Source organism: Trichomycterus rosablanca, chromosome 12 (assembly GCF_030014385.1).
Source record: "Trichomycterus rosablanca isolate fTriRos1 chromosome 12, fTriRos1.hap1, whole genome shotgun sequence".
NCBI lineage: Eukaryota > Metazoa > Chordata > Actinopteri > Siluriformes > Trichomycteridae > Trichomycterus > Trichomycterus rosablanca.
This window is the reverse complement of record NC_085999.1, coordinates 30,514,445-30,542,314: the sequence shown is the minus strand read 5'-3', so window position 1 is coordinate 30,542,314 and position 27,870 is coordinate 30,514,445. Positions and strand designations below refer to the sequence as shown.

Sequence of the window (27,870 nt, the reverse complement as noted above, 5' to 3'; positions counted from 1 at the left end):
CCATGTCTCATACACACACACACACACACACACACACACACACGCACGCACGCACGCACGCACACACACACACGCACGCACGCACACACATACACACACACACAACAAACGTTTATTTACTACCTCAATATTGTAAATGTCACCTTTTTAATTGTTATTATTTGCACTGTTTATATTAATATTTTATTCTATTTTATATTTTTACACCTATTGTAACTGTTTTGTATATATTGGGGGGGGGGGGGGGGGGCTGGAGACCTGTTTAGGGTGTTTCCTACTTTTCCCCAGTGAATTAGATCCACCGCAACCCTGAACAGGATAAATCGATGGTAAAACAGACAATGAATGAATGAAAATAAAACTGAAAGATTCATGTTGCGGTATAACAAATATTTAGGACTCTCAGATATACAAGTCAATCTGGCAACCCGTTTCTTAGATACCACAGTTGTTATGGGTTCTGGAAACAAACCTGGAATTAAAAATCGCGGTAAGTTTCAAAAGACATTTTAAAAGTTTTTAAATAAGAATCAATAGACTTTAATATTTTTTCCAGCGATTATTGTATTTTTTCTTTAAAGATTTTAGCCGATAAATGACATTGAAATAAGCATTGACAGGAATTGCAAGCATTTATGTAGTAGAATGCGACACTGAGTGAGTGAAAATCACTTGAAGTCTCCCACAGGTTTTCATTTGATTTATTTGATTACTTTTATTGATTTAGGGTGGATTTGGATGGTAGTGGCTTCCCAGGAAACACAGATAGGTGGTGACGACACAAACAATCATTTCCACATTTTGTTCAGCAACGTTATATAATAATAATAATAATAATAATCAACAACTGTTTTGCAACTTTCCATTCTACTTTAACTTATTATTGTAAAGCCTAAATATTAGTGATTTATTTTGTGACCTGTAATGTTCAACTCTTTGTCAGTAAAGTAAAAAAAAAGTGAAAGTGAAAAAGTGTTAATTTAAACAACCAATACTAGTAAATGTTAGTACAGGTATTAGCAGAATATATTTCTATTTTCGGCATTTAGCAGATACTTTTATCCAAAGTGACTTACAGTTGTAACAGTATAAGCAACTGAGGGTTAAGTGCCCAACAGTGGCAACCTGGCAGTGGTAGGGCTTGAGTTTTAAATTATATTCTTAAACTTAGTTAGGTTTTCATTTATTTATAGCTTTTCACTCACCTAAAACACACACACACACACACACACACACACACACACACACACACACACACACACACACACACACACACACACATTAGCCAAACTGTTGTTTATACTAAGGCACAAAATTTTCAATTTACATCATGCTCAATGAAAACAAAATATGTTTGTTCCAGACAGGTGAACATAAAGCTTAAGAAGCAGATGTACAATACAATCTTTCCAAAATGTAATTTATTGGTTGAGTTGGCACCAACCCACATGATACAGCGATGATAATTCTCTCCACAAGTTCACATGAATACCTGAATGTAAAGTATTTCTGGTGGTTATATGCATTACAGAAGCAAACTGGTTTTAATGCAGTGAAGTCTAGGAGTACAAGGTTACAGACATTAAGTATTGCTTTGCTCAGAATCTTTAAATAATGCTATGAAATTTAGATAATGAAATCCCTAAGTACCTTGCAACTGTACATCAAGGTAATGTTGTTCTTAAACAGTTAGATTGTTTGCTCATTCATTTCTTTTAAAAATGACCATATTGCCTGACAAATTAACCATCACAGATTAATGTCATCTGGACAAATCCAGCTCCTGCAGAGACCTCTTCCTCCTAAAAACACCCCTGCACGTTGTAAGTTTTACCACATCTATTGATTAATATGTACCTTTGAAAAATGTTACACTTTTGTTACACTTCTTATAATTGCAGTTGCTCCTGGGTTATTAAAAATGTAATTTATTGGTTGAGTTGGCACCAACCCACATGATACAGTGATGATAATTCTCTCCATAAGTTCACGTGAATACCTAAATGTAAAATATTCTTGACAGTGGATGTTTTATAATGCGAATACCTTCATATTTACAGTCTAAATATGATGTATGGAGGTTGTGTTTGGGTTGCATTGTCATAATCTTAAGAACCAGCCAAACCATTTTATATATAATATGTCCACTTTGATATGATTATATATCATGACTATATTAAAGTATGAATGTATGAAAATATGTCTAAATGGTGTATAATAACTCACACAGATAGTATACAACCTGTTCCAGAAAAGCAGCAATGATTTGACCTATGTTCAATAGTACAAAGACAAAGCATTTTAACTAATTAAATTATATACAATCAGTCTAAATATTATGTGTGCAACACGTTCCAAAAAAAATGGGTCAGGGTCTTGTTTGCCACTGTTTAATCAACGTTTCTTTAAATGTTTGTATTGTTTGTTAACTGATGACTGTTAGCTGTTTTCTTCCATTCTTACTCAGGGGTCTTCATTGTCATGTATTGCTCTTTATAATGCACATGTTCTTAGCAAAGAACAGGTCTGGCTTCTCAATTTTATTGTGGCTTGACATCGTCTTGCTGAAACAAACAGGAAAGTCCCTAAAAAGATGTCAACTAGATGGCAGCATATGATATAAACTGCGTGAGTTCCCCTCAAAAATAATGCTGTCTTCACAGATGTGGTCCACAGAAAGTTACCCTTGCCATCAACACAAACACCATATCTAAGCTGGCTTTTCAACTATATGTTGAATATGTTGGTAGCAACTGGGATGACCCTTTTCCTCTTTGGTTCGGAGAACACGGTGTCTAATATCTCCCAAAAATGTGAACAAAAAACTAAAAAACAGACCACCACACGTTTTCACTTAGTCCATCTCGAATGAGCTTGAGCCCAGAGTAGTATTTCCTTGCATTTGTACATCCAGCAACAAACTGTTAATTGGCAAGGGTTTTCTAAACTATTCCTGATTCTTGTGGTTATATTACAGAAGCAAGCTGGTTTTAATGCAGTGAAGTCTGAGGAGTAAAAGTTTACATGAATTAAGTATTGCTTTTTGGTCTTTTTGGTTTTTCCAGATTCTCAGAATCTTTTAATAATGCTATGAAATTTAGATAATGTAATCCTAAGTACCTTGCAACTGTACATTGAGGTAATGTTGTTCTTGTTTGCTCATTCATTTCTTTTCAAAATAACCATATTGCCTGACAGATTAACCATCACAGATTAATGTCATCTGGACAAATCCAGCTCCTGCGGAGACCTCTTCCTCCTAAAAACACCCCTGCACGTTGTAAGTTTTACCACATCTATTGATTCATATGTACCTTTGAAAAATGTTACACTTTTGTTACACTTCTTATAATTGCAGTTGCTCCTGTGTTATTACTGCCATGATATTTTAGATTATCATATACAAGGTAATGCATTGTTAAATTTAAAAACAGTTAAAATAGATCAAACTGAGTTGTATGTAGAGAGAGGATCTGTACATGACAACTTGTAGCGTGTTCACCATTCAGTGACTGAATGAAGTTGATGTTTAAGCATTAACCAGATCCAAGGTGTTTCAATGTGCTTCCAACACAAAGCTCCTACTACAATAATTTACTTGACTGCAATCTTCTACATGATCAAAAGACTTTTTCCAAGTACCATCTGCAAATTCTCTGCAATCATTTCAACCTAAATAACATGGTGATGTGGTAAAGCAAGACGATTAAAACAAGATGGATGCAGTCTGTGCTATTGACCTGGCCTAGCTGGCTGTACCTGGGGAAGGAATGATGGCTCATTGCTGCTCTGGAATTGCATCCTCTGCTGTCTGGTTAAGGCTCCTGTACTAGTTGTGGGGTATTTGTGGAATTTATAGTCTGACTGTCTGTGGGCGGTATGGTCCTCTGTGTCAGTGGGGGCATGTGGTAGTCTCATCGCTTTTCGGGCCAGTGTGAGGGTGGAAGATTTGGCCAGGGAATTGCAATAGGGGAATTAGCTTTGATTAGACTAGCTGAAAGGGAATGATGCAAAAGAGGATTTGACTAATATCAGATCATTAAGATGAAACCGTTAAGTTGCAGTCATTGCTGCTAAATGTAGTTAAATCAGTTATTTACTTTTTTTCACAAGGGTAATATGTTTGTTAAATAATTTTGTTTATTACATAATATTGTGTAATATTTTGCTTTATTTCTCTAAAATCATTTAGTGTTTGACTTTGTAATACTAGAGGCAGTTTCCATCATTTTTACAGCACAGTGAAGATTAAAATATTGCCCTTGTGTAAACACTACAGATATAGTGGATGGAGATTAGATCAGAAATCACTGGTGTATTCCTTTAAAGGCATATTATCATATAATCTGGCTCTTTGTATTCCTTCCAGGTAGGCTGGTAGAGTGCAGTCTTTCCCAAGATGATGAAAAAAGGGAGGAAACCAGTGAACACAGCAGCCATGGCGACACACCTACGTCAAATTACTGTCCACCCTCTACACCACTGGCTTTCTCCCGTCCTGAAACTCCACTTACACCACACAAAATTATTAACTCTTTTCCTTCTCGACCTTTACGAATTTTCCCCAAAGCCCCTATTTTGGGTTTACTGGAAGATAATCCTCGCTATGCACCTCTTCCTCCAATCTTCTGCCTAGATGACTTCATAAAATCTGGCAAGTCAGAAAGTGGTACAGTCCAGCCTGGCAAATCTGAGTCATCGAGGTGTAAACACAAGAAGTTTATCGATCACTCCATGTTGGAGCTGCACAGTGGGCATCAGAGAGAAGTGGCCAATCTAATTCTGAGCTGTGAGGTGCTGCCTCCAGTAGAAAGCAGGACTCCACAAAGGCAGATCTTATGTGGTAACACAAGTTATTATGACATCAAACCGCTGATCTAGAAGCATTTCTAAAACTTTACTCTTATTAAATATACACACATAACCATTGTATTGTAATATTCACTGTAGTTTACCTATAAATAGTAGCCAAACTTCTGAAAATACTTTTATTTATTTGGCATTTGGCAGACTGGCAATTTTAGAAGTGCAGAAACAAACCACAACATCTAGACGCTGCTGAGATTCAAATTTGGGTTGAGCTACCTTACCTTACCTTAATGTTAGGTGTGGGGCTTAAAATATTTGTTTTGAGGTATTACTTAAAATTTGTATTAAATGAAAGAATGTCCCTTTGAAGTGTGATGACTAAATTTAAAGCAAATGCCAGCATATGTAAGGAGCATCTTTAAGCAGACTTTATAGGGTATCTTTCAAACCAAACATTCAGCCAATCTTTTATGGTTCTACCAAAGTCATGTCCTTAACACACGTATTCATGTATTGAAACATGATTTTCAGTCAAGAAAAACATTTTTGATTTTAATTCCTAGATTTCTAGCAACTATGCATTGAGAAACATTGTTCTTCATTTTTGGACTATGCATTGGGACTAGTTATGCATTTGTGCAAAGTAGAGAACCTCCAACATTAACCTCGATCCTTCCTTGCTTGTAAACAACTGAGACTATCTGCAGTGTTCCCTTTATACGCAATTATAATGGAATCACTGGTGAAAAATTCCAAAACATGCATCTTAAATCAGTCCACAAGCATCCCGTTGATCCCAGAATGTGATGCAGGGTAAAACATGACATATCTCTTCTTTGAACAGTTTTCAATTTTCAACTTATTTAGAGTTGGCTGCTCTGACCTACATGAGGGCACGGGCAGAATACCTGAGGCATCTAGAAGATAATAGAATTTTGTGGACACCTGACGAGAAGCTGACTGTGCACGCACACACATCACATGATGAAAACCAAGGCAAGTCTCTCACACACACCCTACACCTTAAAAATGCTAGCATATGTATTCTTCATAAATCTAGATACAATACATGGCTGAATGTTTGTAGAGACCCTTTCTAATGTCTGGGTTTATCTATTTCTGCCTCACTTGCTTTTAAACTACATAAACAAAGGATACTGTTATTTAATATCAATAGATTAATACTGGTGCTGTAATGTAAAGTGCTTGGGTGGCACAGTAGCCCACCAATCCTGAAATCTCGACCCTTGAGTTCAGATCTTAGCTGTATTATTGACCAGGCCAGACTTTCAACATACACAGTTGGCTGGCTGTACCTGAGGAAGGAAGGTTGACAGAGTTCCTTACTGCAGATGCCTGCACAAGAGGTGGATAGGTAGACAGCATTGCCTGACTCTCTTTATGCACCTGAAATTTGGCTTTACTGCCATGAGGCAATTTCTTAGTTATGTTCTGTTATGTCAGGTGGAAATTCGGTTATGTCTTACCAGTAGAGTGAATGTCATGTCATGTAGTGTCTATACACCTAAATATATGTTTATGTTTAATAAATGCAGACATTTTTAGTCACATTAGACACATTTTCACTTTATTATGGGTAATCAGAAAAATAAAACACATTCAAATACAAATCCACAACACTAAGTTTGGAAAACGTTAAAAGGTCTGTATATTTTCTTAATCTACTGCATTTACATTATTTAGTAAATAATTAATATTAATAATTTACATTTAACTAAATAAAACTGCTTTAAATTAGATATACTGCTACATTGTAGGCATGGATTTCTAATTTTAGGACTCTCTGTTTGGTTTAGCCTACTACTTTGACTAGGCCATTCCAAAGCTTTTTAGCTATTTTAATGTTGGCTTTTTTTTTTTTACTTAATTCAGCTTATATTATTTCTTAAGCATTTTGTTAGTGGAATTCCTTTTCCCCTCAATAACCTACAAAAAACATGCACTACCATGTTATGACCATGAGACCATGATACTGTCATTGCACTGCTGAGGACGGTTCACCATCCAAACATCATCTGGTCAGTGGGGTCCCATGGAGGTCTATTGCAATTGGTAATGAGGTACAGGGGGTAACAAAGTGTATCAGAGCAACAGATGGATTACAGTCTTACTAATTATATAGCAACCAAGTTCAAAAAATTAGATAGGTGGTGTAGCTAATAGGTGTAGCTAATAAAGTAGTCAGTGAATGTACGTATGTGCCAGATAAATGTGGCTAATAAAAAAGTGCTTGGTGAGTGTATAAACAACTGTAATGTTCTTTCTTTTACCGGTCTCAGTTGTCCTGAGTTCCATTACGGATAAACACTTCCAGGGTTTACGCCGCTCGCGATCACCTTTCCTCACTTCAGTCAGTCCAACCGAACATGCTGTTCTTGAGTGCATCAAATATGGCGGCTCTTTCCTCAACCTTAAGGTGTGTGTGTGAGTGTGTATTACTGTCAAGCTTATTTTGAAGCTAGCCATTCTCAGCCTAAACGAGCTTATTATCTACACTAGGGCTTTATTTTGGGAAATAAAGTCTGTATTCTTTTACATTTCTTATAGTATTTGTATGTGTTAAATGCCAGTTACAGACAGACAGATGCAGTTAGCTTATGAATTGTTGGCACCTTTGGGAGAAGTGGGTAAAAAGCTCTTGAAGATAATGTTAGCATGGTTAATTAACCTAAGCTCACACTACAAATATACAAGAAATGTAATTGTTCCAACAAAACCATGTGTTCATTATTTTCCATATTAACTTTTTTTCCACAGTGACCATGGGAGTACTATTACAGTGCCTTGCAAAAGTATTCAGCCCCCTTGAACTTTTCAACCTTTTGCCACATTTCAGGCTTCAAACATAACGATATGAAATTGTAATTTTTTGTGAAGAATCAACAACAAGTGGGACACAATCGTGAAGTGGAATGAAATTTATTGGATATTTTAAACTTTTTTTAGAAATAAAAAACTGAAAAGTGGAGCGTGCAATATTATTCAGCCCCCTTGCGTTAATACTTTGTAGTGCCACCTTTTGCTGCGATTACAGCTGCAAGTCGCTTGGGGTATGTCTCTATCAGTTTTGCACATCGAGAGACAGAAATTTTTGCCCATTCTTCCTTGCAAAATAGCTCGAGCTCAGTGAGGTTGGATGGAGAGCGTTTGTGAACAGCAGTTTTCAGCTCTTTCCACAGATTCTCGATGGGATTCAGGTCTGGACTTTGACTTGGCCATTCTAACACCTGGATACGTTTATTTGTGAACCATTCCATTGTAGATTTTGCTTTATGTTTTGGATCATTGTCTTGTTGGAAGATAAATCTCCGTCCCAGTCTCAGGTCTTTTGCAGACTGCAACAGGTTTTCTTCCAGAATGGTCCTGTATTTGGCTCCATCCATCTTCCCATCAATTTTAACCATCTTCCCTGTCCCTGCTGAAGAAAAGCAGGCCCAAACCATGATGCTGCCACCACCATGTTTGACAGTGGGGATGGTGTGTTCAGGGTGATGAGCTGTGTTGCTTTTACGCCAAACATAACATTTTGCATTGTGGCCAAAAAGTTCGATTTTGGTTTCATCTGACCAGAGCACCTTCTTCCACATGTTTGGTGTGTCTCCCAGGTGACTTTTTATAGATATCTTTGAGAAATGGCTTTCTTCTTGCCACTCTTCCATAAAGGCCAGATTTGTGCAGTGTACGACTGATTGTGTCCTATGGACAGAGTCTCCCACCTCAGCTGTAGATCTCTGCAGTTCATTCAGAGTGATCATGGGCCTCTTGGCTGCATCTCTGATCAGTCTTCTCCTTGTTTGAGCTGAAAGTTTAGAGGGACGGCCGGGTCTTGGTAGATTTGCAGTGGTCTGATACTCCTTCCATTTCAATATGATCGCTTGCACAGTGCTCCTTGAGATGTTTAAAGCTTGGGAAATCTTTCTGTATCCAAATCCGGCTTTAAACTTCTCCACAACAGTATCTCGGACCTGCCTGGTGTGTTCCTTGGTCTTCATGATGCTCTCTGCGCTTTAAACAGAACTCTGAGACTATCACAGAGCAGGTGCATTTATACGGAGACTTGATTACACACAGGTGGATTCTATTTATCACCATCAGTCATTTAGGTCAACATTGGATCATTCAGAGATCCTCACTGAACTTCTGGAGTGAGTTTGCTGCACTGAAAGTAAAGGGGCTGAATAATATTGCACGCCCCACTTTTTAGTTTTTTATTTCTAAAAAAAGTTTAAAATATCCAATAAATTTCGTTCCACTTCACGATTGTGTCCCACTTGTTGTTGATTCTTCACAAAAAATTACAATTTCATATCGTTATGTTTGAAGCCTGAAATGTGGCAAAAGGTTGAAAAGTTCAAGGGGGCTGAATACTTTTGCAAGGCACTGTATATAGCATTTAGCATTATAAACTCTATGAAGTATCCAGAACATCATTAAAAGGACAATTATTAATGTATCTCTTTTTGTGTGTGTTTGTGTGTACAGGCTCATTTTATTTCCCAGCTGCCAGATCTGTCTCTGCTTGTTTCAAGTCTCCTTTACCTTAATCTGTCATTCAATGATTTCATTGAGTTTCCTTTAGAGGTGGGTTTTTATTTTTTGTCCAATCACATAAGGTTTAATGTCGTTTGTTACATGCCTGGTAATAACCAATTTTAAAAGTGACTAGTTGCTAAACTACCACTAATTTTAAAGGATTGCAAATAATGTACAAGCATTGAAAACACTGAAACATACACACAGATGCACACATGGTATCTGGTTGCACTTTGCGTCTGTTTGCACTGGTGTTTTGGTGTGTTGTTTTATGTGTTAAGTTTGCTGCGATGATGTTGGCTGACAATGTTGACGGTGACAGTAAATTATTATTATTATTATTATTATTATTATTATTATTCACAGTTACTAGTAATTATCATGTGGGATGATAGGAGGAAGCCAGAAGTGTAGCAATTTATATTTCTAATTTATCTTTAAATCATTTAACCTCAGTAACCTTTTTGCCTTGATCAAGGTTGTAGTGGTGGAAGGTATTAATACACTCATGTTAATACATTAATCGAATGCTAGTCTATCCCCAGGCATCACTCCTTCAATAATTCATTCACTTTCATTCACACCAGACAGACAAAGAGTTTTTTGGAAAGTGGAGAGGTACCAAAGATCCAGACAGGCAGGTATTGAACCCTAGGTTAACAAAGCTGTGTGGCACCAATATTACCTGCTGCACCACCATTTGCATTTGCTGTTAGTTAAAAACAAACACCTACTTTTAGACATAATTACTCACTCACTCACTTAACCGCTTATCCAATTGGGGGAGAGGGGGTTGCTGGAGCCTATCCCAGCTTTTCAATGGGCGCAAGGCACACAGTAACACCCTGGATGGGGCGCCAGTCCATCACAGGGCAGACACACATACACACACCCATTCATCTATAGGGCAATTCAGTGTCTCCAATTAACCTGACTGCATGTTCTTGGACTGTGGGAGGAAACCGGAGCTCCCGGAAGAAAACCCACGCAGACACAGGGAGAACATGCAAACTCTGCACAGGAAGGACCTGGACCGCCCCGCCTGGGAACCGAACCCAGGACCTTCTTGCTGTGAGGCGACAGTGCTACCCACCGAGCCACCGTGCCACCCTAGACATAATTATTAAAGCTTTATTTATTTTTGTGCACAACAAATACAAATGAACTTTCTTGATGTCAAGTTTCTTTACATAAGCAGAATCATGTTAGCATTTTTGCTATCGTCTTGTAGCACTTGTTATGTCGTACACTTTTTCATTAATTCTCTCCATTTTTTTTCTTCTTTTTCATTTAGGTATGTAAGCTCAGTAAACTAGAGGTGCTGAAGTTAAGGGACAATCCCATTGAGGAAATTCCTGTGGAGATTGAGAAGCTAATTAACCTGAAGACACTTGTGGTCTCCTTCTGCAAGCTAACCGCTTTGCCCTGCCAGTAACTACAATGCACACACTGATCAATATATTAGGAATATCTGTACAACTGCTCATTCCTGCTTTTTAATCAACCAATCAAGTCAGGTGGAAACACTTTGTTCATTTAAAAAAACAGAGAGAAAAAGTCAGACTGGTTTGAAGGTTAATGGAACCCAAATAACCACTCTTTACAATTGCTGTGAACAGAAAAGCATTGAAGAATGCAAAATCTGGGGAACTCTGAGGCATAAGGCCTATAAAAGCAGGTGTCTTTATTTAGCTCCACTCCTTTCAGCACAAAAAAATACTAAATCTGTGTGTACTGAGTGTACAGTGGAAAAGAACATTAAATGTCAAAAAGTAAGTTTTGAGTTGTATTATTGAGTTGAATTGGCAGAGAATCACAGCAATCTCCTGTGCTTTAATATGGTGCTGGACTGTTTCTGACCAGGAGAGGTGAGTTCAGGGAGGGGATCTACATCTAATATCTCATGTAGGACGTCAGATCATCATCTTACGCTTAACCCCTGCAGGACTAAGCTGATATCTTTCTGGTTATGCCAAGATCTTGTCCTGTTATTGTGACACAGGTCACATCCTCCTAAAATATACCAAACAGTTGTGTTGTTCTGGATAGCCAGCTGTTTTTTTGTGTGTGGCTAAACTAAGCTAATCATGCAGCTTCTTCCTCTAGAACATCAGAAGGATTTGATCATTCCTCTTTTTTAAAACCACTCAAGTCTTTTACCATCCAGAAGCTGAACTTCTGCAGCTTAATTCTGGCATGACTTAACATGTCCACTATGTGACTTTTAAAACTCATTAAAAATGCAGCAGCAGTCCTGGTTTACCCAAGTGCTTTAACATCGACCCATGACTGTGCTCTGTTCACTGGCTTTCTGTTGTTGCCCAAGTTTAGGGAAAAACAATTGCCTACAGAGCCAAAATGCTTATTAAACCCCTCAGTACTCAGACATTAAGGCTCATCTATGCATTCGCATCCAGGTAGTGGAATGAAACTTAATAAAAGCTCAAGCAATTTAGCAAATTACAGCTGTTATTACTATTATTGGTACCAAAGAGACAGGGGGTCGGGTTCTAATGTTTTGGCTCATCAGTGTACAGTGCATACTGTGACCTCAGCACACATTTTTATTAAAAGTGACAAAGCGCATACACTTATCTGCTAAGTTAAGTCTGATTGGCTTGGCAATTCATGGCTGACAACACTTTAATGCAACTAGGAAGACTGAGCCAAAATTACTCTACATGTAGATGACTGATCTTCAGTTGTCAGCAGGGTTTGGTTGCCATTGTTTCCCCTAAAAGTATTGCACCCAGTTATTAGCTTTTAGGGGTGTAATTACTTTTTAATTTACATTTAAACATTGTGTTTTATGTTATGTTCTCTTTGTTTTATATTAATGATATATATCATGATCTTAAACCATGTACTGTGACAAATATGTAAAAATAGATGAATTCAGTGGGGGCTAATACTAAGTACTTACTATACACCGATCAGCCATAACATTAAAACCACCTCCTGGTTTCTACACTCACTGTCCATTTTATCAGCTCCACTTACCATATAGAAGCACTTTGTAGTTCTACAATTACTGACTGTAGTCCATCTGTGTCTCTGCATGCTTTGTTACCCCCCCCCCCCCCCCCATGCTGTTCTTCAATGGTCAGGACTCTCCCAGGACCATCACAGAGCAGGTATTATTTAGGTGGAGGATCATTCTCAGCACTGCAGTGACAATGACATGGTGGTGGTGTGTGTTGTGCTGGTATGAGTGGATCAGACACAGCAGCACTGCTGGAGTTTTTAAATACCGTGTCCACTCTCTTTCCACTCTATTAGACACTCCTACCTAGTTGGTTCACCTTGTAGATGTAAAGTCAGAGACGATCGCTCATCTATTGCTGCTGTTTGAGTTGGTCATCTTCTAGACCTTCATCAGTGGTCACAGGACGCTGCCCATGGGGCTCTGTTAGCTGGATATTTTTGGTTGCTGGACTATTCTCAGTCCAGCAGTGACAGTGAAGTGTTTAAAAACATCAGCGCTGCTGTGTCTTATCCACTCATACCAGCACAACACACACATACACACCACCACCATGTCAATGTCACTGTAGTGTTGAGAATCATCCTCCACCCAAATAATACCTGCTCTGGGGTGGTCCTGTGGGGGTACTGACCATTGAAGAACAGGGTGAAAGCAGGCTAAAAAGTATGTAGAGAAACAGATGGACTACAGTCAGTAATTGTAGAACTACAAAGTGCTTCTATATGGTAAGTGGAGCTGATAAAATGGACAGTGAGTGTAGAAACAAGGAGGTGGTTTTAATGTTATGGCTGATCGGTGTATGTGCTCATGGTTTCTAACAAGTGTGGGTTTTGCAGGTTATACAATCTACCCTCTCTGCAACACCTGGATGTGTCTCACAACCTCATTGGCCATGTAAGCAAGAAGATCAGGAACCTCAGGTAAGAATGAGTACACAGGTGGACAGAAGGCAAGATGGCAATTGCAAGTATGGGTAGAAAGATGTGCTGAGAATGATCCACCACCACAACAAAACCTGATCATTGGTGAGCCTATAGTGGTTGATGTCTTTTCTAATATAAAGGGGATGTTGACTGCTACAATCAATAGCTGTATACTTACAAATATTATCTATATGGTGGATGTGCTGAATAAATAGGAACAAGACATCTGCTGTATTGACTGCTGACCAATAATTGTGACATGGCAGTATTAACAAAATATTTGTGATTTGCTTCATCATCCAACTGTTAAAGAATTCATTTAAAGCCAAATTCAGTTGTGCAGTAAAGTTTGGAAACTGGAACGGAATATTGTCATTTCCAGTTCTCAATTTATAACTCTTCTACTGCTTGTACTGCCTCCATTCTGGCAAAGAAAATGCTGTAGGCCATCACATGCCCCCTCTGACACACGCAGCGTCGCCAGCCACTACTTATCTACTGCCAATATTAGGTTCCCAGCAGTATTGCGTATAGAGAGCCACACTATGCTTTATGTGAGCCAAACCCCCTGCAGCAGGAAGAGACCCATTCCAACTTTCCCTCAATCAAACACGGCCAATTGTGTTTGTGTGGGCGCCCGGTGAGGTCGGTGGCTCTATTGAGATTTGAACTCACAAGTTTGAACACTCTGCAGTGGTGTGCTAGCACTTTAGATCAATGCATCACCCAGGCATATTAAAACCGTAGCATTTTACTATTGTGCAGATCATGACTGAAACCCATTTCACCCAATCAAATAACATTACGGAACTATAAAAAACATGAATAGAAAATGTAAAACTGTGAAACTATTTCCCTTTGCTGTTATGTATGTGCAGATCACTACTCTATTTAAACCTAGAGGGGAATCAGTTAACAGGTCTACCCATAAGCCTTCAGAGTTTGTCTGTGTCCCAACTGAAATTGGATGGAAACTGGCTGTCAACACAAAACACACCACATCACACACAGACTGGCATTAAGGTACTGTACTGTATATACACATTGTATGCATATACATCTTGGTTGGTGTATGATGCCTATCATTCCCTGAGTGTAACCTGGGACCTCTTTTCTTTCAGATTCACCATGTGTGTCTATAGCCTCGTCTACTGATGATAATCCAGTATTCCTTCCTGTTTCTCCAGTATTCACGTTACGCTTATGCATTAGTAGATGTCAGTTGTGGTTGTGTTGTTGCATGTTGGATTTATTTAGGGAAAGAAAAAGTTTTTTTTTTACCTACAACTGGCCCCCAATAAAAGTTTCCAATACAAGTCTTAATAAAGTCATTAATTTAAAATAGCCACCAAATGCTTTATTCTTAATTTGTTTGCTGACATTCCACATTAACTGTATTATTAATAAAACTATTATAAATCTTAGTAACATTACACCACTGCATAATTCCAGCCCGCTTTAGGCTAAGGCACATTAACAAAAAGTTAAGTTTAGCGTAAAACTTGAAAATACTACATTATAAATTATTCTGGTGTTGGTCGTCTGCTTTGGCTCATTATCTCGTTTCAGGCTTGCTTCTTTTAAGGTTTAGGTGACAGCGTCATCCTAGATATTCAGTACTGCTAATACTCTCATAGGGAGAGGATTAGCATTACTGAATTTTCTGTTTTTGTAGACAGTTTGGCTTGTGGAATAAGAAAATACCCAGGTGTGTCGAAATGCTTTTTTGCCTGTCTGTTTTTCCCAGTTTGTGTGACTACTGAACCTACAAAAACACCCACTATTTTGCCTCTCTAGCCTCTCTGTTCGAGCTGCCTCATGCTGCTCCGAAATCTCACATAAAAAGGTTAACAGCACTGTTCAGCTCCAGAAGAGCTCTGACAAATAACAGTCGACCTATTATTATTTACACATCCAACTGAGGTTATTACTGGGATTTTGTCAAAGGCCTTAGTCATGTGGTGTTTCTTTTTGGAGTTTTGTTCACCCCCTGAAAATCCTATTCTTCTGTATGTGGTTGCAAAGTTTCCATCTTGCAGAAAACCAGATTTAAATATACCTACTGTTAAATGTTTCAGGACTCAGGGTTCTTGACTTCAAGCAATGGGTCTCACCAGAGTGTAATTTTGCATTGCTGCCACAGAAATTGAATCGAAATTGTTGTTGTCCGAGCTTGCAGTACAGCTCTAGACCCTAAAAAATCTGTACTTGGGTTTAACACTCTTTGTAGCTGCACAGAAACTGTTTTCATAATTTAAATAAGACTCCTTTAACATGTGACATATAAAAAAACAGTTAAAACATTTTGTAAAATGCAGTAAAAACATGAAAAAAATATTATGTTCAAAATGTTTTTATCAAAAAAAAAAAAAAAAAAATTTTTTATCTAATTTAAAACACCAGGTACCCGGGGGAATATCTACACCTTTATTTGGTTGAACTCGCCGCCATAACCTCATGTTTATTTTTTTCTCAAACTTGCATGTCTTAGCACACTTGTGTGTCTTTAAAGCACTGGAATAGCTAAAGCTGCAGCCACACGCTGAACAGTGAAACAGCTTCTCTCCTGTGTAAATGCGCTGGTGTGTGTTGAGACTATAAAATGCTTTTCACAATCTAAACATTGATAGTGGTTTTCTCCTGCATAAAAGCAGCGGTGTAGTTGAGGATTACTCTGCTGAGCAAAACTCTTGCCACATTGCAAACAGCTATAAGGCTTCTCTCCTGTGTAAATGCGCTGGTGTACAGTAGCTGAAGAATGCTCTGTTGTTTGAAGCTGCACAGTCTGAACAGTGGTATGGCTTCTTTCCAGTGTAAATGTGCTGGTGTGTTTTTACAGTACTTGAATTGCTAAAGCTTTTCCACTCTCAGGGTAGGGATACGGCTTGTTCCAGTGTGAATGTGCTGATGTGTTTTTCAAGAGTATCGCATTGATAAAGTTTTTCCACACTCAAAGCAAGGATACTCCGGTGTGTGGAGAGGTTACATTTTGAGGTTACATTTATCACTTAAGGTCATTCGGCAGTCTGTGCCAAGGAAAGGCTTCGCTTCTGTGTAAATGCACTGGTGAAGTAGAAGATGACTCTGCTGAGTAAAAACCTTTCTCACAGAATGAACTTTGATGAGGCTTCTCTCCTGTGTAAATGCGCTGGTGCAGTTTTAGAGTGCTCTGTCGAGAAAAACTCTTTCCACAGTCTGAGCACTGGAGAATTTCTTTTTTCGTCTGCGAAAGGGGTTCGTACAGCAGGAAATAAAGGAAACCAGACGTCTTCTGGATCTTAACATGGGCAACAAGTTTTCATACTTGATCTGTTCTGGTTTTAATAGTGACATCTCCTGATGTGTTTGTGAGGGTGTGTTTGTCCAGTGTGGGACATTGGACCCAAGGAGCATCAGAACAGTTCCAGTTGAGCATTATTTACTTCTGAAAGAGAAAATTATACGTAAACAGTTATTTGTGAGCTGTCTCTTGATTAAGATATTTAATGAAAAGCAGCACAAAGAAAATATTGTTGTTTCACATTTTCAGCATTCAACTTTATACAAAATCTTTATGTCAGAAGTGGGATTTGAATCCATGCCTCTATTTGGAGACCAGAATCCTCCATTACACTGGAAGGCAATTGAACCTCGAGTCTGGCGCCTTACACATTATTATATTAATAATGTGTAATTTAACTTAGTTCCATAATTCTTTGATAGAGTTTGAACACAACAGATACACATAAGTTTTATTAAATAGTTGACTGTCTAGCTTGGTTTAGCTTAACAACAAAATTTTATTGAGTAAGCTACCAAAAAAGGAACCGTTTGGGAACCGAAAGAGTCAACTCTTTAGCTATTAAGCTAAACCTGTCAATTTGACTCACTGCCTACTGCATTTACTGAATTGAATCATAGTTTTATTGTAAATTTATTTAACTGAGTGATTGTTCAAAAGCAACATGTCAGAAGTGGGATTTGAACCCATGCCTCCATTCAGAGACCAGAATCCTCCACTACACTGGAAGGTTTGTAAACCTTGAGCGTGGCGCCATCCTGACATACACAGCATGTCTAATATATCAAAGAGCTAAGTTATCCAACAACTACAAGCCCTGTGGGAAAGTCACTGTCTATTGCATTTAACTAATTGAATCATAGTTCCGTAGTGAGTTCATGTAACTGAGTGATTGTTTAAAAGCTTCATGTCAGAAGTTGGATTTGAACCCACGCCTCCATTCAGAGACCAGAATCCTCTATTCTAGTGGAAGATGATGGAACCTTGAGTCTGGTGCCTTAGACCGCTCGGCCATCCTGACACTGAGGTTATTGGTGTATTTAGAGTGGATGTGTGGTTTCGCGTAATAGCGAAGAGCCGACTATTTCGGTTCCCAAACGATTCCTCATTTACTAGCGTAGTCAATAAAATGTGTTTGCTAAGCTACACCAAGCTAGACAGTCAGCTATTTAATAAAAGTTATGACATTGACAAACAATTACATTGGCAACTTGTTATTTTAACTATTGTGTAATGTTGCCAGTCTAAGAGCCACTTACACTTGCTGTGCTTATTTTGTATTCAGTAAATAAAGCTTAGCCTGTTGGTTTACTTTAAACTGTAAATACTCACCTGTGCTATTATGCTAAACTTGTCGATTTGACTCACTGAGTGAAACTATCGACCCGGGTATCAAAAATTATTCATAGACTACATTCTAAATGTGAACTCTTTCTGATTTTTTTTTTTTTTTTACATACACGACTCACTTATTTTGTATTTAAACAAAAGTGTATATAAGACAGAGAACCTAGGTAAACAAAATTCAGTTTTTGAATAATTATTTAATGTATTAATGAACTAAGGAAGTCGCTGCCTAATGCATGTAACGAATTGAATGATAGTTTGATTGTGAGTTTATTTAATTGCGCGACTGTTAAAAAGAACCATGTCAGAAGTGGGATTTGAACCCACGCCTCCATTCGGAGACCAGAATCCTCCACTACACTGGAAGGTTTGTGACCCTTGAGTCTGGCGCCTTAGACCACTCGGCCATCCTGACTTACTCAGCATGGCTGTATTTATAGCAAATGAGTGAGAATGACTATAATGTTACTGCACGTCAGTGTGGGTTATAAATGCGTTACTTTTGAAGTAATGATTCACTGTGTAATAATCACATAATCATCAACCACACCAATCAGGGTTCAGCGCGCTTTGTTATGAGCTTGTTTTAATCTGCTGAACACAGATGGATCGAGTCCGAGTCACATTTATTCAATCGCATACAAACGGAATTCAGACTTGAATCTCTTTCCTAATGACTCCTGACTCGACTCGGACTTGTCAAAAATAACTCGAGTCTTTCCCTTATGATTCAGGCAGTAGTTCCTGATGTGATGGGTGGGACCCACTTACATTGTGACAGTAATTGATATTAGTATATCATGGAAATGTAGCCGCAGTGCGGTTGCCCTTTTAAAAGTTCGTTACCCTTTTAATAAACTAGCGCATTTTTACCTCACGTTTTGGCGCTCATATAAATAGTGTTTACAACGAACAGATTTAAATTTTTGGAGTTAACATCATAATTGTCTTGATTCTGTGGAAGATTGGTTGTGGAGCTGAACATTGCAGCAGTTTAATGTAAGTTGATGCTTGTTTATTGAGTTTTTAGCAACTTGCTACTTTAACCGTTGTGTAATGTCGCCTGTGTAAAATACACTTTACACTTTTTATTCTTTTGTGCTCATTTTGTACTCTGTAAATGAAGCTTAGCATGTTGGTGTATTTAAACTGTAAATACTCACCTGTTTATGTTTTGTTGTGGGTTTGAAAACAACCTATTGTCTTTAAAGTACCAAAGTAGCTAGCACATATATAATGGTTTAATTAGCATATCTTGTCATGTGTAGCAGATGCTAATTGGTTGTATTTGTACATGATACTACAAGTTGCTAAGCAGAGTCTATCACTGTTTTCTCTTCCTCTTCTGTTTTTTGTTCATTTTGGGGCTTTCTTGGTTATTGTTTATAATGGGTTTTAAGCCAAATTAGCCAGCTGGTAAAAATCTGAAAACGTGTTATATTGTTCAATAATGTTTATGAGCAGCAATTAATGACCATTAGGACTGAGCCAGAGTGATGTGGTCTGTATTAATAGTTGGGTTGTAAATGTAAGTAGAGTCCTGCACTATTTTGCTTGGATTGAGGATTGAGGTGTGGTGAATTGCTTTATGTATTTGGTCTTTTCTGTGGTGATTTGCTCTGTAGATTGTTAGTTGCCCTGTTCTGGATATCTGAATGGCATTGTTGTACTAATTCATTTTCATGTCTTTATTCCCCCTAATGCTCCACGCTTTATTCTTAGACCTATCCATATTCTACTGCTCTTCTTATCTTTAAGCACTATTGATCACTGGCTGTATATTTTAAAGAAAGCAAGAGCAATTCTAAGTAAAGTATTCTGTATTTTTATATGCCAGATTTGCAATAAACAATTTGTACGTCAATTTGCAGTCTTGCCAAATTACTATCAGAGTGCCTCTGTGAACAGGTAACCTCTTGCCCATTTAACAGAACCGCATTTCTTAGGATTTCCTCTTCCTTTAACTGGTAGTAGCATAGTGGGCTACATTCTAAAACCTGGTTTTGTCTAGATATGTTCTCAGACAAGTTACATACGTTTTTGTGAGCAAAAATATGACGCTAAATCTGTAAATTTAACTCACTGATACCAAGTATCAAACTTAGTATCACAACTCACACGCCTGTGTAAAAGCCATGACCCAATGCATGAAACTACGTGTGCCACCTTTAGCATCACCAACTGTAAGATCAGTCTTCAGAATAGGAAATATTTGTGGAGGAATTTTTTTAATTGCCGTCCTACCACAGCATTTATATAAGGTTCAAGTCAGAGCTACGTATGCCATTCCAAATTCTTAATTTCCTTTGAGCCATTTAGAGATGAACATGCCGGACTTACTAATAGAAAGCAAATTTCATTGTTCTGTTAGAGGTATTGCCTTTCATTTTATCACTTTTTTAGTGCATGTCGCTGTGGAAAAACAATGACATGCGTGTATTACATTTAAAATTTTCCACTGTAGTTATTGTATTTCTTTCCATACAAAAATGTTATGTCAGAAGTGGGATTTGAACCCACACCTCCATTCGGAGACCAGAATCCTCCACTACTCTGAAAGGTTATTGAAGCTTGAGTCAGGTGCCTTAGACCACTCGGCCATCCTGACACTGGTAACTGAGGCTTACTTAGGTCAATTGGGTGAGAGTAAATAGTTCTGAATGTTGGTTTGGATTATAAGTGAGTTATATTTGAAGTAATGATCCACTGTGTAATGATGTTTAATTTAACTTAGTTCTAACTTAGTTTAAATCATTATTTAATTAGAAAGTGGGTTTATTTTACTGAGGAATACTTTAAAAGAGTCGAGTCAGAAGTGGGATTTGAAACCACACCTCCATTTGGAGACCAGAATTCTCACTTGGTAAGAAGTCACACTTGAGTCTGGCGCCTTAGACCCCTCAGCCATTCTGATTTACAGCAACAAGCTCAGAAATGTAGGAGAAAATGATGTATCCTATTGTATTTTGAGGCAGAATTAAAGAGAGCTGTCAGGAGTGGGATTTGAACCCACGCCTCCATTCGGAGACCAGAATCCTCACTAGGGAAGTAATCACACTTGAGTCTGGCGCCTTAGACCACTCGGCCATCCTGACTTACAACTGCAAGCTGAGAAATGTAGGAGAAAATTATGTTTCCTATTGTATTTTATATTTTGAGGCAGAATTAAAGAAAGCTGTCAGGAGTGGGATTTGAACCCACGCCTCCATTCGGAGACCAGAATCCTCACTAGGGAAGTAATCACACTTGAGTCTGGCGCCTTAGACCACTCGGCCATCCTGACTTACAACTGCAAGCTGAGAAATGTAGGAGAAAATGATGTTTCCTATTGTATTTTGAGGCAGAATTAGTGGTTTACTTTAAACTGCAGAAGTAAAATTCTTGTCAGGTGTGGTATTTGAACCCAATCCTCCAGTTGTAGACCAGAACGTTCACTACTGAAGGAGTCACACTTGAGTCTGGCGACTTAGACCACTCCGCCATCCTGATTTACTCCAACAAGCTTAGAAATGTAGGAGAAAAGGATGTTTCCTATTGTATTTTGAGTCAGAATTAAAGAGAGCTGTCAGGAGTGGGATTTGAACCCACGCCTCCATTCGGAGACCAGAATCCTCCACTACACTGGAAGGCTTGTAACCCTTGAGTCTGGCGCCTTAGACCGCTCGGCCATCCTGACTTACTCAGCATGGCTGTATTTATAGCAAATGAGTGAGAATGACTATAATGTTACTGCACGTCAGTGTGGGTTATAAATGCGTTACTTTTGAAGTAATGATTCACTGTGTAATAATCACATAATCATCAACCACACCAATCAGGGTTCAGCGCGCTTTGTTATGAGCTTGTTTTAATCTGCTGAACACAGATGGATCGAGTCCGAGTCACATTTATTAAATCGCATACAAACGGAATTCAGACTTGAATCTCTTTCCTAATGACTCCTGACTCGACTCGGACTCGTCAAAAATAACTCGAGTCTTTCCCTTATGATTCAGGCAGTAGTTCCTGATGTGATGGGTGGGACCCACTTACATTGTGACAGTAATTGATATTAGTATATCATGGAAATGTAGCCGCAGTGCGGTAGCCCTTTTAAAAATTAAGCTGTCAGTAGTGGGATTTGAACCCACGCCTCCATTTGAAGTCCAGAATCCTCACTAGGGAAGGAATCACACTTTAGTCTGGCGCCTTAGACCACTCGGCCATCCTGACTCGGCCATCCAGAAATGGGGAGTGAAATGTTGTTTTCCATTGCATTTTGAGGCAGAAGTAAAGATAACTGTCAGTTGTTGGATTTGAAATAACGCCTCCATTTGGAGACCAGATTCCTCACTAGGTAAGAAGTCACACTTGAGATTGGCGCCTTAGACCACTCGGTCATTCTTACTTACAACAACAAGCTGAGAAATGGGGAGTGAAATGTTGTTTTCTATTGTATTTTGAAGCAGAAGTAAGATGCTTGTTAGGTGTGGTATTTGAACCCAATCCTCCAGTTGTAGACCAGAACGTTCACTACTGAAGGAGTCACACTTGAGTCTGGTGACTTAGACCACTCCGCCATCCTGATTTACTCCAACAAGCTTAGAAATGTAGGAGAAAAGGATGTTTCCTATTGTATTTTGAGGCAGAATTAAAGAGAGCTGTCAGGAGTGGGATTTGAACCCACGCCTCCATTCGGAGACCAGAATCCTCACTAGGGAAGTAATCACACTTGAGTCTGGCGCCTTAGACCGCTCGGCCATCCTGACTTACAACAACAAGATGAGAAATGTAGGAGAAAATGATGTTTCCTATTGTATTTTGAGGCAGAATTAAAGAAAGCTGTCAGGAGTGGGATTTGAACCCACGCCTCCATTCGGAGACCAGAATCCTCACTAGGGAAGTAATCACACTTGAGTCTGGCACCTTAGACCACTCGGCCATCCTGACTTACAACTGCAAGCTGAGAAATGTAGGAGAAAATGATGTTTCCTATTGTATTTTGAGGCAGAATTAGTGGTTTACTTTAAACTGTAAATACTCACCTGTGCTATTATGCTAAACTTGTCGATTTGACTCACTGAGTGAAACTATCGACCCGGGTATCAAAAATTATTCATAGACTACATTCTAAATGTGAACTCTTTCTGATTTTTTTTTATTTTTTACATACACGACTCACTTATTTTGTATTTAAACAAAAGTGTATATAAGACAGAGAACCTAGGTAAACAAAATTCAGTTTTTGAATAATTATTTAATGTATTAATGAACTAAGGAAGTCGCTGCCTAATGCATGTAACGAATTGAATGATAATTTGATTGTGAGTGTATTTAATTGCGTGACTGTTAAAAAGAGCCATGTCAGAAGTGGGATTTGAACCCACGCCTCCATTCGGAGACCAGAATCCTCCACTACACTGGAAGGTTTGTAATCCTTGAGTCTGGCGCCTTAGACCGCTCGGCCATCCTGACTTACTCAGCATGGCTGTATTTATAGCAAATGAGTGAGAATGACTATAATGTTACTGCACGTCAGTGTGGGTTATAAATGCGTTACTTTTGAAGTAATGATTCACTGTGTAATAATCACATAATCATCAACCACACCAATCAGGGTTCAGCGCGCTTTGTTATGAGCTTGTTTTAATCTGCTGAACACAGATGGATCGAGTCCGAGTCACATTTATTCAATCGCATACAAACGGAATTCAGACTTGAATCTCTTTCCTAATGACTCCTGACTCGACTCGGACTTGTCAAAAATAACTCGAGTCTTTCCCTTATGATTCAGGCAGTAGTTCCTGATGTGATGGGTGGGACCCACTTACATTGTGACAGTAATTGATATTAGTATATCATGGAAATGTAGCCGCAGTGCGGTTGCCCTTTTAAAAGTTCGTTACCCTTTTAATAAACTAGCGCATTTTTACCTCACGTTTTGGCGCTCATATAAATAGTGTTTACAACGAACAGATTTTAATTTTTGGAGTTTAACTGTTTTAACATCATAATTGTCCTGATTATGTGGAAGATTGGTTGTGGAGCTGAACATTGCAGCTGTTTAATGTAAGTTGATGCTTGTTTATTGAGTTTTTAGCAACTTGCTACTTGTCGCCTGTGTAAAATACACTTTACACTTTTTATTCTTTTGTGCTCATTTTGTACTCTGTAAATGAAGCTTAGCATGTTGGTGTACTTTAAACTGTAAATACTCACCTGTTTATGTTTTGTTGTGGGTTTGAAAACAACCTATTGTCTTTAAAGTACCAAAGTAGCTAGCACATATATAATGGTTTAATTAGCATATCTTGTCATGTGTAGCAGATGCTAATTGGTTGTATTTGTACATGATACTACAAGTTGCTAAGCAGAGTCTATCACTGTTTTCTCTTCCTCTTCTGTTTTTTGTTCATTTTGGGGCTTTCTTGGTTATTGTTTATAATGGGTTTTAAGCCAAATTAGCCAGCTGGTAAAAATCTGAAAACGTGTTATATTGTTCAATAATGTTTATGAGCAGCAATTAATGACCATTAGGACTGAGCCAGAGTGATGTGGTCTGTATTAATAGTTGGGTTGTAAATGTAAGTAGAGTCCTGCACTATTTTGCTTGGATTGAGGATTGAGGTGTGGTGAATTGCTTTATGTATTTGGTCTTTTCTGTGGTGATTTGCTCTGTAGATTGTTAGTTGCCCTGTTCTGGATATCTGAATGGCATTGTTGTACTAATTCATTTTCATGTCTTTATTCCCCCTAATGCTCCACGCTTTATTCTTAGACCTATCCATATTCTACTGCTCTTCTTATCTTTAAGCACTATTGATCACTGGCTGTATATTTTAAAGAAAGCAAGAGCAATTCTAAGTAAAGTATTCTGTATTTTTATATGCCAGATTTGCAATAAACAATTTGTACGTCAATTTGCAGTCTTGCCAAATTACTATCAGAGTGCCTCTGTGAACAGGTAACCTCTTGCCCATTTAACAGAACCGCATTTCTTAGGATTTCCTCTTCCTTTAACTGGTAGTAGCATAGTGGGCTACATTCTAAAACCTGGTTTTGTCTAGATATGTTCTCAGACAAGTTACATACGTTTTTGTGAGCAAAAATATGACGCTAAATCTGTAAATTTAACTCACTGATACCAAGTATCAAACTTAGTATCACAACTCACACGCCTGTGTAAAAGCCATGACCCAATGCATGAAACTACGTGTGCCACCTTTAGCATCACCAACTGTAAGATCAGTCTTCAGAATAGGAAATATTTGTGGAGGAATTTTTTTAATTGCCGTCCTACCACAGCATTTATATAAGGTTCAAGTCAGAGCTACGTATGCCATTCCAAATTCTTAATTTCCTTTGAGCCATTTAGAGATGAACATGCCGGACTTACTAATAGAAAGCAAATTTCATTGTTCTGTTAGAGGTATTGCCTTTCATTTTATCACTTTTTTAGTGCATGTCGCTGTGGAAAAACAATGACATGCGTGTATTACATTTAAAATTTTCCACTGTAGTTATTGTATTTCTTTCCATACAAAAATGTTATGTCAGAAGTGGGATTTGAACCCACACCTCCATTCGGAGACCAGAATCCTCCACTACTCTGAAAGGTTATTGAAGCTTGAGTCAGGTGCCTTAGACCACTCGGCCATCCTGACACTGGTAACTGAGGCTTACTTAGGTCAATTGGGTGAGAGTAAATAGTTCTGAATGTTGGTTTGGATTATAAGTGAGTTATATTTGAAGTAATGATCCACTGTGTAATGATGTTTAATTTAACTTAGTTCTAACTTAGTTTAAATCATTATTTAATTAGAAAGTGGGTTTATTTTACTGAGGAATACTTTAAAAGAGTCGAGTCAGAAGTGGGATTTGAAACCACACCTCCATTTGGAGACCAGAATTCTCACTTGGTAAGAAGTCACACTTGAGTCTGGCGCCTTAGACCACTCAGCCATTCTGATTTACAGCAACAAGCTCAGAAATGTAGGAGAAAATGATGTATCCTATTGTATTTTGAGGCAGAATTAAAGAGAGCTGTCAGGAGTGGGATTTGAACCCACGCCTCCATTCGGAGACCAGAATCCTCCACTACACTGGAAGGCTTGTAACCCTTGAGTCTGGCGCCTTAGACCGCTCGGCCATCCTGACTTACTCAGCATGGCTGTATTTATAGCAAATGAGTGAGAATGACTATAATGTTACTGCACGTCAGTGTGGGTTATAAATGCGTTACTTTTGAAGTAATGATTCACTGTGTAATAATCACATAATCATCAACCACACCAATCAGGGTTCAGCGCGCTTTGTTATGAGCTTGTTTTAATCTGCTGAACACAGATGGATCGAGTCCGAGTCACATTTATTAAATCGCATACAAACGGATTTCAGACTTGAATCTCTTTCCTAATGATTCCTGACTCGACTCGGACTCGTTAAAAATAACTCGAGTCTTTCCCTTATGATTCAGGCAGTAGTTCCTGATGTGATGGGTGGGACCCACTTACATTGTGACAGTAATTGATATCAGTATATCATGGAAATGTAGCCGCAGTGCGGTAGCCCTTTTAAAAATTAAGTGGGATTTGAACCCACGCCTCCATTTGAAGACCAGAATCCTCACTAGGGAAGGAATCACACTTGAGTCTGGCACCTTAGACCACTCGGCCATCCTGACTTACTACAACAAGTGGAGAAATGGGGAGTGAAATGTTGTTTTCCATTGCATTTTGAGGCAGAAGTAAAGATAACTGTCAGTTGTTGGATTTGAAACAACGCCTCTATATGGAGACCAGAAACCTCACTAGGTAAGAAGTCTCACTTGAGTCTGGCGCCTTAGACCACTCGGCCATCCTGACTTACTACAATAAGCTGAGAAATGTAGAGGGAAATGATGTTTCCTATTGTATTTTATATTTTGAGGCAGAATTAGTGGTTTACTTTAAACTGTAAATACTCACCTGTGCTATTATGCTAAACTTGTCGATTTGACTCACTGAGTGAAACTATCGACCCGGGTATCAAAAATTATTCATAGACTACATTCTAAATGTGAACTCTTTCTGATTTTTTTCAGCAGGAAGCTGAGAAATGTAGGGGGAATTGTTGTTTTGTATTGTATTTTAAAGCAGAAGTAAAGAGGTTTGTCAGGAGTCAGATTTGAACCCAAGTTTCCATTCGGAGACCAGAATCCTCACTAGTGAAGGAATCACACTTGAGTCTGGCTCCTTAGATTGCTCGGCCATTCTGACTTACAACAACAAGCTGAGGAATGGGGAGTGAAAAGTTGTTTTCTATTGTATTTTGAAGCAGAAGTAAGATGCTTGTCAGGGGTGGGATTTGAACCCAATCCTCCAGTTGTAGACCAGAACTTTCACTACTGAAGGAGTCACACTTGAGTCTGGCGACTTAGACCACTCAGCCATCCTGATTTACTCCAACAAGCTTAGAAAGAGAGTTGTCAGGAGTGGGATTTGAACCCACGCCTCCATTCGGAGACCAGAATCCTCACTAGGGAAATAATCACACTTGAGTCTGGCACCTTAGACCGCTGGGCCATCCTGATTTTCTCCAACAAGCTTAGAAATGGGGAGTGAAATGTTGTTTTCTATTGTATTTTGAAGCAAACTTAGATTATTATCAGGGGTTCGATTTGAACCCAAGCCTCTATTTGGAGACCAGAAACCTCACTAGATAAGAAATCACACTTGAGCCTGGTGCTTTAGACCACTCGGCCATCCTGACTTACAACAACATCCTGAGAAATGGAGGGTGAAAAGTTGTGTTCTATTATGTAATGCGGCAGAAGTAAAGATAACTGTCAGTTTGAACCCCCGCCTCCATTTGGAGAACAGAAAGCTCACTAGGTAAGAAGTCACACTTGCACCTGGCACCTTAGACCACTTTGCCATCCTGATTTACAGCAACAAGCTGAGAAATGGAGTGGGAAAAGTTGTTTTCTATTGTATTTTGAAGCTGAAGCAAAG

General features: G+C 38.6%; 1 protein-coding gene and 13 non-coding genes across 16 annotated transcripts; 1 reads left to right on the top strand and 13 right to left on the bottom strand.

The window, feature by feature from the left end:
- Positions 1 to 408: 408 nt before the first annotated feature.
- LOC134324499 (leucine-rich repeat-containing protein 63) lies at positions 409 to 14,614 on the top strand. Of its 3 annotated transcripts, XM_063006367.1 has the most exons (13): positions 409 to 490; positions 1,756 to 1,823; positions 2,978 to 3,033; positions 3,199 to 3,280; positions 4,370 to 4,843; positions 5,677 to 5,805; positions 7,110 to 7,246; positions 9,313 to 9,411; positions 9,951 to 10,004; positions 10,658 to 10,794; positions 13,186 to 13,269; positions 14,151 to 14,295; positions 14,394 to 14,614. In XM_063006367.1, exons 4-13 carry the CDS (start codon positions 3,217 to 3,219, stop codon positions 14,412 to 14,414), a joined length of 1,344 nt encoding a protein of 447 aa, XP_062862437.1. In that variant the 5' UTR covers positions 409 to 490; positions 1,756 to 1,823; positions 2,978 to 3,033; positions 3,199 to 3,216; the 3' UTR covers positions 14,415 to 14,614. The 3 variants fall into 3 exon arrangements, with proteins under 3 accessions (XP_062862437.1, XP_062862436.1, XP_062862438.1); XM_063006366.1 differs by lacking the exon at positions 2,978 to 3,033; XM_063006368.1 differs by lacking the exons at positions 2,978 to 3,033; positions 9,951 to 10,004.
- Positions 14,615 to 17,460: 2,846 nt separating this feature from the next.
- Positions 17,461 to 17,573, bottom strand: trnal-caa (transfer RNA leucine (anticodon CAA)). The gene is made up of 2 exons: positions 17,536 to 17,573; positions 17,461 to 17,506 (listed from the first exon to the last, which is right to left on the bottom strand). It is a non-coding gene; the product is annotated as a tRNA-Leu (tRNA).
- Positions 17,574 to 18,201: 628 nt separating this feature from the next.
- Positions 18,202 to 18,314, bottom strand: trnal-caa (transfer RNA leucine (anticodon CAA)). The gene is made up of 2 exons: positions 18,277 to 18,314; positions 18,202 to 18,247 (listed from the first exon to the last, which is right to left on the bottom strand). It is a non-coding gene; the product is annotated as a tRNA-Leu (tRNA).
- A 2,080-nt stretch (positions 18,315 to 20,394) lies between these two features.
- trnal-caa (transfer RNA leucine (anticodon CAA)) lies at positions 20,395 to 20,507 on the bottom strand. The gene is made up of 2 exons: positions 20,470 to 20,507; positions 20,395 to 20,440 (listed from the first exon to the last, which is right to left on the bottom strand). It is a non-coding gene; the product is annotated as a tRNA-Leu (tRNA).
- Positions 20,508 to 20,887: 380 nt separating this feature from the next.
- trnal-caa (transfer RNA leucine (anticodon CAA)) lies at positions 20,888 to 20,994 on the bottom strand. The gene is made up of 2 exons: positions 20,957 to 20,994; positions 20,888 to 20,933 (listed from the first exon to the last, which is right to left on the bottom strand). It is a non-coding gene; the product is annotated as a tRNA-Leu (tRNA).
- An 81-nt stretch (positions 20,995 to 21,075) lies between these two features.
- trnal-caa (transfer RNA leucine (anticodon CAA)) lies at positions 21,076 to 21,182 on the bottom strand. Its single transcript has 2 exons — positions 21,145 to 21,182; positions 21,076 to 21,121 (listed from the first exon to the last, which is right to left on the bottom strand). It is a non-coding gene; the product is annotated as a tRNA-Leu (tRNA).
- A 280-nt stretch (positions 21,183 to 21,462) lies between these two features.
- On the bottom strand, positions 21,463 to 21,575 carry trnal-caa (transfer RNA leucine (anticodon CAA)). Its single transcript has 2 exons — positions 21,538 to 21,575; positions 21,463 to 21,508 (listed from the first exon to the last, which is right to left on the bottom strand). It is a non-coding gene; the product is annotated as a tRNA-Leu (tRNA).
- A 429-nt stretch (positions 21,576 to 22,004) lies between these two features.
- On the bottom strand, positions 22,005 to 22,111 carry trnaf-aaa (transfer RNA phenylalanine (anticodon AAA)). The gene is made up of 2 exons: positions 22,074 to 22,111; positions 22,005 to 22,050 (listed from the first exon to the last, which is right to left on the bottom strand). It is a non-coding gene; the product is annotated as a tRNA-Phe (tRNA).
- A 429-nt stretch (positions 22,112 to 22,540) lies between these two features.
- trnal-caa (transfer RNA leucine (anticodon CAA)) lies at positions 22,541 to 22,647 on the bottom strand. Its single transcript has 2 exons — positions 22,610 to 22,647; positions 22,541 to 22,586 (listed from the first exon to the last, which is right to left on the bottom strand). It is a non-coding gene; the product is annotated as a tRNA-Leu (tRNA).
- Positions 22,648 to 22,721: 74 nt separating this feature from the next.
- Positions 22,722 to 22,828, bottom strand: trnal-caa (transfer RNA leucine (anticodon CAA)). The gene is made up of 2 exons: positions 22,791 to 22,828; positions 22,722 to 22,767 (listed from the first exon to the last, which is right to left on the bottom strand). It is a non-coding gene; the product is annotated as a tRNA-Leu (tRNA).
- Positions 22,829 to 23,240: 412 nt separating this feature from the next.
- trnal-caa (transfer RNA leucine (anticodon CAA)) lies at positions 23,241 to 23,353 on the bottom strand. Its single transcript has 2 exons — positions 23,316 to 23,353; positions 23,241 to 23,286 (listed from the first exon to the last, which is right to left on the bottom strand). It is a non-coding gene; the product is annotated as a tRNA-Leu (tRNA).
- Positions 23,354 to 25,429: 2,076 nt separating this feature from the next.
- Positions 25,430 to 25,542, bottom strand: trnal-caa (transfer RNA leucine (anticodon CAA)). The gene is made up of 2 exons: positions 25,505 to 25,542; positions 25,430 to 25,475 (listed from the first exon to the last, which is right to left on the bottom strand). It is a non-coding gene; the product is annotated as a tRNA-Leu (tRNA).
- A 380-nt stretch (positions 25,543 to 25,922) lies between these two features.
- On the bottom strand, positions 25,923 to 26,035 carry trnal-caa (transfer RNA leucine (anticodon CAA)). The gene is made up of 2 exons: positions 25,998 to 26,035; positions 25,923 to 25,968 (listed from the first exon to the last, which is right to left on the bottom strand). It is a non-coding gene; the product is annotated as a tRNA-Leu (tRNA).
- Positions 26,036 to 27,342: 1,307 nt separating this feature from the next.
- Positions 27,343 to 27,449, bottom strand: trnal-caa (transfer RNA leucine (anticodon CAA)). Its single transcript has 2 exons — positions 27,412 to 27,449; positions 27,343 to 27,388 (listed from the first exon to the last, which is right to left on the bottom strand). It is a non-coding gene; the product is annotated as a tRNA-Leu (tRNA).
- Positions 27,450 to 27,870: the final 421 nt, after the last annotated feature.

Coding starts and splice junctions, on each gene's coding strand:
- LOC134324499 (XM_063006366.1), top strand. CDS start 3,217: ATGTCATCTGGACAAATCCAGCTCCTGCGGAGACCTCTTCCTCCTAAA. Junction 5,806..7,109: donor ATCACATGATGAAAACCAAG/GCAAGTCTCTCA, acceptor TACCGGTCTCAG/TTGTCCTGAGTTCCATTACG. Junction 10,795..13,185: donor CTAACCGCTTTGCCCTGCCA/GTAACTACAATG, acceptor TGGGTTTTGCAG/GTTATACAATCTACCCTCTC.